Here is a 10,577-nt window from a genome sequence, read left to right as displayed (position 1 = left end):
CTCGCTTTCAAGAACAGAATAAATAGTTTTAGCCCTTAAATAAAGAACAAACACAACTAAATTGATGAGTTTAATAAGTATACCATAGTACAAACTAATACAAACCAACATAAAAAATGTCAGACAGTAAGTAGTGTATCAGACCTCATCTAGGATTACTTGATAATGAACAAAGCTCAGTAACTAAAGAGATTAAACTGTTTTGCTGAAGCAGCCCTAAAACTAGATAAAACAGCAAATTCAGCACACACTATAGTAGCTGGCTTCCATTTTCAAAGCTAAATCTTGTCAGTGTAGACATGCACCTACATTACTTTGTTTCCTTAAACTAAAAGATTGAGGGTCTCTAAGCAATTAATAGGAGTTGCAACAAGAAAACAGTAGATATTAGCTATATACCACAATCAACTACTAACATGAAGCATTAGACCTAGTCCTTAATTGAAAATTTAATGAAACAAAGACAGTGTTTAGTCTAGTACTAAACCAGGACAGGATTTGTTGCAATTTTGAAAAGGCAGAAACTTTAAAAGTTTATTTAGTGACTCAGGCAGTCAAATTTCAGCTCAGGCCATCCACTCAAACTGTAGATAGGCTCCTTTCTCAAAGCTGCATAAAACAAGTACCCTTCAACTCCCCTTAAAAAGTATGAAATCTTTAACCCCTCTGTAGCAGTAGCACTACTTCTACTCTTCTATTTCAGCACTTGTTTCTTGCAGAGCATTGCTGTGTTTGTGGATAAACACAGTGGCTTTTGATTCCAAGTCTCCCAGCTGCTCAAGTGAAGAGACACACGAATCTTGATCTTTAACACCCTCAGGCAGCTTGCACATCTTCTCCCGAATGCGTTGAGAATATCGCAAAGGAGTTACGATTTTCAGATCTTTAGCACTGCAGTCATTTGCCTCAGAATGCATCTTCACACTTAGGAAAAAGGAAAAAAAAATAAACAAAAAAAACATTACAGATAGGCACACCATCATACAAGCTACTTCTGCAGCAACTAGCAGAAACAGCAAATCACAATTCCTGTTCAACTCTTTCCCATTCCCATAGCCAAAGGAAATGAGCCTCTTCTCATTCATCCAGTTAAAACCAGATGTATAACTCTTTTCTTAGGCAAAATATTTTAACCCAGAAAAACTCCTGAAAAGAGTTTCCAAAGAAAGATTCTTTCCTATTCCATTACGGGGAAACTGTTCTTCTGGCTATGAGGGACAGTGGACAGCTGCCAGGACTCCAACTCCATCAGATGTCAAAGCTGAGCACAACTGAGCACAACTTTCCTAAGTCTGCTATCTTAGAAGAAAACTTATGGCAAAAAAAAAAAAAAAAAAAAAAAAGTGTTAGTTGGTTTGTACTGAGGTTACTACCCAGGTTTTGCCTCAACACACAATTAAAATAATTTTTACAGGACAGTTACAGCTTGTTCACTAATTCTGTGTTATATGACATAAAACCTTATCTACATTTGAAAAGAGGAGGAATGGAGACACCTACTTTCTCTTTACTTAGTTCAGTGTAGAACTGCTACTGCCATGTTGGCAGTGGGAGGGAATCCTAAATCTGGTCTCTGCCACAGAAGTCTGGTTACTCTGTAGTGAACCATTCATAAAGCAAAACAGTTTGCATAAATAGAGGAGCTTACTTAAAAATACTTCCTTCTACAGGAAGAGGAAGCAATCCTAAAAATGTAGTTCTTGAGAGCTTTCAACTAAGTATTCATAAGTGCAGTGCCTCCCTGTTTCAACAGGACACAAACAGTACTGTTACTCCGGACACTACAGACTTTCCATGGTTACCTGAAGTAATCTTACCTTTCCAAGTATGGTGTGGTAGGAAGATTGTATCTCATTGAATAAGATGTGTCATTCTCCTTCTCAGGAGAATTAACTGCTTGGGCCATATTTTTTTTCCCATCCTCATTCTGTTCTCTTTCGCATTTTCCTTTCTTTTTTGCCCGTTCTTTAGCCTTGTGCTTTTTATTCTTTTTTGGCAAGATCTCTTCTCTTGGTTTTAAGTCTAAATCAATTTCTTCTTTTTTGATAACTTCACTGCTTTTCTCTGCCCTCTTATTATCACTCTCTGCTTTTTGGTCATCATCAGGGCAGAAATCCTTGAAGGCTTCCTGAACAGGCTCTACAGGTGAATTTGGTTCCTTGCTGACTTCCACTACCTCACTTAAATGAGCTTCTATCACAGTTGCCCCTAAAAATAAAACATTGAAGAAAGTACAGCTGCAATTAATTACAACTAAAGAGAATGTTTTAGAGAGATACCTGAAATCTTAGAGCTTTACATGAGAATAAAAGTTGAGTATGCATTGAGTCTGAGCCACAACAATTTAAGTTATAATAATTTTAGCCACCTTCAAGAACCTGCAACCTGAAAGCTCAGGCTAAATACACATCCTGAGAAGTCGTTGTCTTCCTTTTCAAGTGCAGCAGCTCTCAACAAGTATTTCAGCCGGTTTCTGGGTTCAGATACTTGTCAGGTTATGTTACACTGAAGGGGAATATTTATGGCTACTTCACTTCCAAAATTAGAATATTTTAACTGACACTCTGCCATAAAACCACCACGCTTCTGGTAGTGAAGGGGTTTGTGTCAGAGGCACTGACTTTTAGCTCACAAGAGTATTTTTATTTACTCTTTGATTATCAGGCTGAAATAACTGGATGACACAGCTTTGATAAAGTTAAAGTAACAAGTTTGAATACAAGAGCATCCCAAATCATTTTAACATACCCACTGTTGAAGAGGATTTGCTTAGCCAAGATTGTTTTCAAAGACAATTTAGTATAAAATGATCACAGAAAATTTTCCATGAAATAAAATTTAATATCAGTACAAATAGTTTAAACAGTTCGTGTTGCCTGTCAAATCAGACATGTAACTAGAACAGATTACTCAAACTTACCATTCTCAGAGTTACAAAGACTTTCAGTATTTTTGATTGTATCTACTAGTGTGTGTCGCAATTCCTCTTTGGGCTGAAAAAAAGTTGTACTGTTTCAGAAAGACATTTCCAAAATGAATTATTATCTCAGCTTATTTGATTGGTATAATAGTTACAGGGAAAGTGGAATAGGTCACATGATGTTCATATTACAAATCCTTTATTTAATGCTGTTCAGAATTAAGTCAGAACAAAAGTAAATCCTGTCTTTTCAGTATTCAGTGTGCTAAAGCTGTATTTGATGCTCTGAAATCTTGCTGATATTAAAGCACAGAAATTAAGTCCATCAGTAAATGTAAAATTAAGTTCTATTTTGGGTTTCTAGCGGTACTAGAAGTCTCAGTCTTTAATTCATTCTAGGCAGAACATCATATGGTATTTTGATGATCCTAAACCTTTCTTCTTCAAAGTAGTACCTACAGTGGTTACAGAGCAAACCAAATCCATTATTTAATGGTCAGGTAGGTCATATGGCTCTCCTCCTACTATAAAGGTATTTCATAAAATCAGAAGCAGTTGTATTTTACATGCCATACTTTCATGCCTCTCTAACTGTTAATCTCAGGTATTAATAAAAGTTGCTCACCATTGCTCCTGCCAAAATGGCCTCTTCATAGACAGCAATAAGCTTTTCAAGATGGCCCCTCTGTTCAAGATGCATACAGCAGATCCAATATTTTGCAAGCTTTTTAACCCCAGGAATGCTCTGTATCAGATCTTCCAGCATGGCACGTACTTCATCACCTTGATGCCCCTAAAGTCAACACAAAAGTAGAGATTTAAATGCAGCTGACACATTGAGGTGCTGTAGTGTTGTTGCTTTTGAACTAGAAAGCAAGGGTTTTTTCTGTGGCAGAATTGTGATTCACCTATTTTTCAAAATTAGAATTAATTATACAGTCTTGTAAGTAGAAGGGGTAGTAAGATGTACAAGCATCTTCAGAACTACTTGAAACAGACTTTTTCAGAAGTACAGACAAGTTTCTGGAAATGCAAACTTGTTATAGGTTAATTCCTTCTAGCTACTCTCATTACATTGTAGTTCTACTACTATTATTACCATTATGGCCTATACTTACTTACTCAGTAGCTCAGTAAGTTAGTAAAGCTTAATTTCTTCAGTTGTTGGCAAAAACTATGATATTGCTTAACTTGGGGAACAATTAGTCCCCTCTATTTGATTCACGTGGGTCTAGCATGCCCATAGGATTTACATGTTGTCAGGACCTATATGATCAGAACTCAGTAGGCAGGGGTCCAAGTACCTGTTCTGTTAACTGCAGGCATTCACTCAGAGTCTTGTTGACCTTTTCGATATCAGCAGCAGAGAGTTCTTGCTCTTCACTTTTAGACTGGGGTCCCAGAAGTGCATATATAGGAGGTCGTCTCATTGCTTTTCCTCTAGATGCCCTCCATTCATCCAGGCGAGCTCTGCATTTAGGAATATTATCAACTAAAATAACAGATGTTTTATCTTTTTTTTACATTGACTGATGCTAATTAGGGTAAATCATGCCAAGATACACTTTCCAGGTAGTCTGAGTCTTCTCCTTTTAATCTCAAGAGGCATAAAGCAACCTTTTAGATCTGCACGGAAATTCCAAAACTACACGTTACTATCTTCTTTAGGTAGCTATCAGGTTAAAACACTTTAATCTCTTCCCTTCCAGAACAAGGACTTAGGTTACAAACCCTTGTTGTCAAAAGAAGGTAAAAAAATGCTTCTGAATTATTCATCTGTGTCACTTTTTTTTCCTCCCAAGCCCACTTCAAACCAGAAAACTAGAAACTAGTCTCTTAAGACACAAATGTTGCGGTGACTAAGTCCACTTTACACCCCCCAAATTACCCTAATCTCTTAAGACACAAAGAGTGGAGAGCAGCCCAAAACAATCCTATCAAACAATTTATAAAATCTGAAACTGATGTGAAGCATAATTCAGTTTTAATATTTCATTTCAACTCCACCCCCTAGGCCATCAATTTTTAGTAAATGTGACGTAGTTAAAGGAGCTCTATATGAGGAATATTAAATAACTTTTAAACTGTGAATCATATCCCCACCCATTGTCTACGCTGCATTCACTAAACTGAAAAATGTCATTGACAAGTGTTCTCCTTTAGTCTGTAAAGATGGTCCCATCTATATACATCATGCCTCAGTCATTTTTTTTAAACTGTGACATGCAAGTGAAATTAATTTACAGGATTATCTGTCATACTTAAGGCTGTCACAACACTTAGACTAAAAAACAGCTCCAGCAACATCTATTTTTCAACTGCACAGGAAAAGTTGTAAGCCTGGAAAGCTCTTGCAATCAATTTAAATCCTGATTTCTCAGTTTAGGTCTAAAGTTTTAGTCTGTTGTCCTTGGGCATCAAGTCCAAACACTTAGTTCTCTGAGAGTCTAGCTATTCTTGGGAAAAAGGCCTGAATAGCTTCCAAGAGTAATTTAGTTACCTTCTCTCTTCTGCTGACTCTTTTGGCAGAATAGATTTTCTGTTGCCATCCATTTTAGAATTCTGTCCTGATTTTGTACCAGGAGCAACAGAAGTTGATTTTGTTGGAGCTTCTGGTCTTGCATCTTCACAGAAATCTGCACATTTCTTCGCACCCCACACTCTGCGATCAGGATTGCTAGAAGCAGCCTTTGATGGCTGTGGTCCCCTTCCACCAACCACTTTTGGGACTGTTCCTTTCTTTGGTCCTACTGCAAATGTCAGCTGTTTCTTCAGACCAGACTGCAAGTTAGTAGCAGCTTTGTCAGATGGTTTGCTTTGAAATGGCAGGACACCATTTGATTTTACAGACTTAGGGTTGTTTGTGACTTTGATGGTCTTCAGAACTGCATTACAGCTTTTTGTGGACAAAGAATTTGCTGCTTGTTTGGTGGCAGAAGGAAAAGGCTTCTTGTCTGGCAAAGAACTATTTTCCCCCTCGGTTTTTACTGCTTTTCGGAAAGAATTTATCTTGGATTGGATAACTTTGCCACGATATCTGCCAAGAGCTGGTTTCTTTGGTGCACTGATACTTGCATTTTGTTTTTCTGCTATCAAATGCTTCTCTTTAATTCTTTTTATTTCCAAGAAGGCCTTGCTAAGTGATACATGCTGAGATTTTATATCAATAACTTTATTCTTTGGATCTTGATCTTCAAGATTACAGTTTGTCCCTGATAGGCAACTTGTCAGTGGAATTGCAGAAGAGTTTAAAGTGACTTTTGTTTCTGAGCTTACAACTGAGTGGTCCCATGACACTTTATCAACATTCTCTTTATTTTCCTGAAATCAAAAGCAAGTCCATGGAAATGTTAGAAGTACATTCATGCTGCATGTTACTTATTTCCAAAGAGGCTTCCAATGATTTACAGGACTAAAGTGCTTAACAGTAAATGCCAGGTGCCTACAGAAGCAACGTATAAATACTGAGTAGATTATTTGTCAACTACTACTGCAGAATTCACATCAAAAAAATCAAGTAAAAATTGCTTAAATGCTGCCTTGGAAGTAAGAAATAAAACTCCTAAAGCAACTGCTGGCTTTTAACTGCCCAAATTACCTTCTTAGAAGAGTTTAAAAGTAGTTGCTTTAGGCTGTATATAGTCAAAAGCAGTATCTGTTTGCATACCTCATCACTTAAAGGCAGCACCATTCCTCCACTTAGTGTGGATAGCCTACTAACACAAGATAGTGAGTAAAATAGTAATTAAGGCACTAAGAGATGTCACCAGAAGAGGGAGAATTTATCTTACAATTGAGATATAGGATGCTGCAAGCTGAGAATAATTACATCAGTTTTACATGGCTTTACTGAAACTCTCAGCCACATGTTCTCAGCACAACCCCTCATAAGAGGGGTCTTTTCCTCCAAAAAAGATGCTCTACAGCAACAAATTCAGCATTGTCCAAGCAGCAGCTTTTGGAAGAGTGAAATATCCAAAGGCAGGAAAAAACCATGTGAATGACACATGGAAGTCTGAAGGAGCAGACTTTAAGGAAGATGCCCTTGACCTGTAGGAAAACTACACTGCATCTCATTTCCTGGTCTGTCATTGAGGCTTAGTAGTTAGATTTGACAAAGCCTACATAACCAGATCTTGAGTGTGAGGACCCTTATTTTAGGAAACTACGTAGCTTAACTCAACTTTAACACAAGATATTTATACAGAACAAAATATGTCCCTTCAGGAAATTTAAGAAAGCACTTTTGTTCTCTCTTTTGGAATTTTTCTCCTCAACATTCAGTTTTGAAGTTCTAAATTTTTTGCTTTTCTCCTCAAGTAACTCCAGGTCTCAAATATTTTGAAAGCCAAACTCAAAACTGTCTACCATGAACACAGGTCTTATGTCTATTTTTTCCTCACCTTTCCCTGAGGACAGGTCTGGAGAAGAATCTCTATTTTGCTATTTCTAAGCAGCACAGCCATTTGCATCTTAATTCCAGGAAAGTGACATGAAATGATACAGGGAACACATTCCCTTAAACTCTGATTAGGTATTGGCATTTACTTCTGATTACATTAGTTTTGCCAGCACACCACTGAAAAACTCTAAACACTTAACAGTTTATTTTGTTAATGGTTTGGCTTTCTTCCAAGTAACAGAAAACTTTTTTACTGTGACAGATGACCTTACTCAGATTTTAAATAACTCCCCCAAAGACTCAAAATGTATCAAAAACCCCTCTGAGATTGCTGAGAAATGTTGTTAAAAATTAAGCATTATTTCAGCAATAATGGTATCCTCTTTAACTCTCTCTCCTGTTGGGTACAAACTGAATAGCAATATGATCCATTTCCTACTGTAATATGACAGTTTCCCAAAAAGCATATAGTAAGCAGTGACTAAAAGTTTTAACAAACCACACCTCTGCACTTGCAAACTTCTCATGCTCTGGAAGTCATACAACATAAATAAATTTAAGTAAGTGGAATGTTGTACCCATAGAAACAGAGTGCCATCAGTATAAGTATCAGTCAAAAACTTACCATTTCTGGCTTAGGAGACGTTGAGAGCTGTAATTTGTCTTGCAGTTTACTGGTAGTCGCTCTCCTAGTTCTGCTACTGCTTAAAAAAAAAAAAAAACAAAGACATCTTAAATCATGCAACAAAGGAATGTATTTTTAGAGGATGCTCACATGTTTCAGTTGGCAGTCTGCAGAATGAACTCATACTGAAGCATTTCTGTTTAGCTTGTACTATTTCTCCAGCAAAAATAAATGGTTAAGCAACCACTGATCAGAACCCAGGCTGCAAAACATCCCTTCTTACATCATAAAGAGCTGTCTAACAGATTGGAATTTACTGCTGGTGTAATTTCTTATGTTTAAGAATGAGTACCAGCTTGTCTAGTCTGATGCATCTGGTACAGAAGGTCAAGTTTCTAAATGCTGCTGTTGAGGGGAAAAGGGGAGTAGCACAAGAAGCTGAAGCTCAGCTACCACAATCATGAGAGCCCAGGCCATTTGAGGCAAGTCAGAAGAAGGACACGTAGTTCCTACCACACTGACAGGTTCCAAAACCTTCAGTCAGGCACCAGAGCTGGCATCAGACTGACTACTCAGAAAGTTACAAAACCACCAAGACCAGTATTGACTCCTAGCAACTATGAAAATGTATTGACAACTCAGAAGAAAAACATCTCTGTTTACAAGGTTACAAATCCAAATTCTCCCTCAGGTTCTTTGTGATGTGTTATATAAAAGATGTGGTACTACTGCATATGCCTGAAAATGAACGTTCTAGATAGCAAGTGGTATCTTTGCATCAGATGATCTTACAGAAGCCAGCTGAGATTAAATTGAAGGAACATTAGTGAATATAAAAATAAGAGAATGAAAGCCATAGCAGAAATACTACCTGATCGATGTCTGGTTTTCTTGAATGGGCACACCAGAAAAAGTCTTCTTTCTTGATAGATACTCTTCGACTTTCTGTCGTCTTTGTTCTAGCAGATTTTAAGAAAGACAGACTTGTTACTTTTTTAGCTGAAATATTAATGCCGAACTTTCTTAGTCAAGAAGGAAATGCAATTGGAAAAGCATCTAGACACTACGGATTAAGAAATCTTTAGTTTTCACATCTCAGTATCTTACACGTTCTCACATTTCTTGAGAAAGGCAAAATTCAAGGGATGGTTGAATGTAATTTCACAGCTACACACGATGGCTGGTTTGCTGTATTAAGCTAAAAGAAACACAATTTTGTGACGTGAAGAAGTCCGGCTTGCTCTTATCTCCTGGATGCCTGTCCAGTATTTCACATAGTTACTGTTGGTTCAGCAAGCACACTTTTCACTTGTGGCAGTAGCAAGTATAGCATACATCACAAACATCATGCACATGAACCCAACTGACCATCGGTAAAATCATTTGCTTCTCTTCCACTGTCACAGATGTTAGACTACTGGAAGTGTTAATAACAGCACGAAGTGATCCTGAAAAGGCTCTGAGAACAGCTGTCACTATCCCTCCAGGGATGGTGACTCTACCATCTCCCTAGACAGTCCACTCCCATGCCTAACCACCTCTTCTGTCAAGAAATTCCTCCTAATGCCCAGCCTAACTTCCCCTGGCACAGCTAGAGACCGTGTCCGCTTGTCCCGTCACTGGCTGCCTGGGAGAAGAGGCCGATCCCCACCTGGCTCCACCCTCTTTTTAGGCAGTTCAGAGACTGATAAGGTCCCCCCTTGAGCCTCTTCTCCACGCTAAACACCCCCAGCTTCCTCAGCCGCTCTTTATAGGACTTGTGCTCCAGACCCTTCCCCAGCTCCTTGCCCTTCTCTGGAAAAAGCGTACAGAAGGCAGCGTCCATCACGGGCTTGTGAAGGAGCTACCACAGCTCGTACAGCAGCGGTGCCCCTGCCAAGAGACAGAGCTCGACGTGCATCCCAGAACCTCCCAGCACCTTCTGCTGAAAAAGCGGTTCTCACCGCCCCTCACACAAACAGCAAAGCCCCACCAAAGCAGCTTCCTTGCTTTAACTTGCAGAAGCCGAACCGGTCAGAAAGTAAATAAGCAGAAGAGCGCGGGTCTAGGTCGGCGTCGCACTTGGTGCTTTCAAGGGGATGCCCTTAACGTCAGGGCGTCCCATTTGTCAGGAGGGAAGGCTTCCATCCCAGGAGCCCTATCTGGGGTAGGGAACAGGGTGGGGCGGGGTCCGTACCGGCCCCAGCCGTGTCAAGGGAGCTTGAAGTCTCGTACGCCCTCTCGCACCGCTCGGAAGCTGTAAGACCACGACAGCGAGCGCTGCTGCCAAGACCTGTCCAGTCTCCGACCTCGCCTGGAGCTCCTGCCCTCCCCTCCCACTGGCCAGAGAGAGCACCCAGCTCCTCTCTCCCACCGGCTCCCCTGCCGCCCGCCGTGGAGACCCGCGAGGCTGCAACGGCGGCCAGTAACGCTCAGCTCCGCGCGAGCAGGCGGCCCGCAGCGGGGGCGGCTCGGCCCCTCGGTGTCCTGCGGTGCCTGAGTGTCCCGGTACCCCTGTCCCAGCCCGGTATCCCGGCCTTACCGCGGAATGCGGGCTCGGACCTGCGACTAGCCGGGAGCTGCGGAGCCACACGCGCCGCCATGGCCACAGAGCACCGAGCGTTTGAATCGCCCGGCGCCCGCCCCGATTG

General features: G+C 40.2%; 1 protein-coding gene across 2 annotated transcripts; it reads right to left on the bottom strand.

Moving 5' to 3' along the window:
- Window positions 1-57: 57 nt before the first annotated feature.
- Window positions 58-10,573, bottom strand: CKAP2 (cytoskeleton associated protein 2). 2 transcript variants are annotated; one of them, XM_039567092.1, is made up of 9 exons: window positions 10,469-10,573; window positions 8,819-8,906; window positions 7,948-8,026; window positions 5,421-6,241; window positions 4,225-4,390; window positions 3,546-3,713; window positions 2,921-2,993; window positions 1,818-2,208; window positions 58-924 (listed from the first exon to the last, which is right to left on the bottom strand). In XM_039567092.1, exons 1-9 carry the CDS (start codon window positions 10,527-10,529, stop codon window positions 687-689), a joined length of 2,085 nt encoding a protein of 694 aa, XP_039423026.1. In that variant the 5' UTR covers window positions 10,530-10,573; the 3' UTR covers window positions 58-686. The 2 variants fall into 2 exon arrangements, with proteins under 2 accessions (XP_039423026.1, XP_039423034.1); XM_039567100.1 differs by having other exon boundaries at window positions 7,948-8,023.
- Window positions 10,574-10,577: the final 4 nt, after the last annotated feature.

The sequence above is a fragment of the Corvus cornix genome, chromosome 1 (genome assembly GCF_000738735.6).
Source record: "Corvus cornix cornix isolate S_Up_H32 chromosome 1, ASM73873v5, whole genome shotgun sequence".
NCBI classification, from domain to species: Eukaryota; Metazoa; Chordata; class Aves; order Passeriformes; family Corvidae; genus Corvus; species Corvus cornix.
The sequence above is the reverse complement of the archived record's forward strand: the minus strand, read 5'-3'. Positions and strand labels throughout refer to the sequence as shown.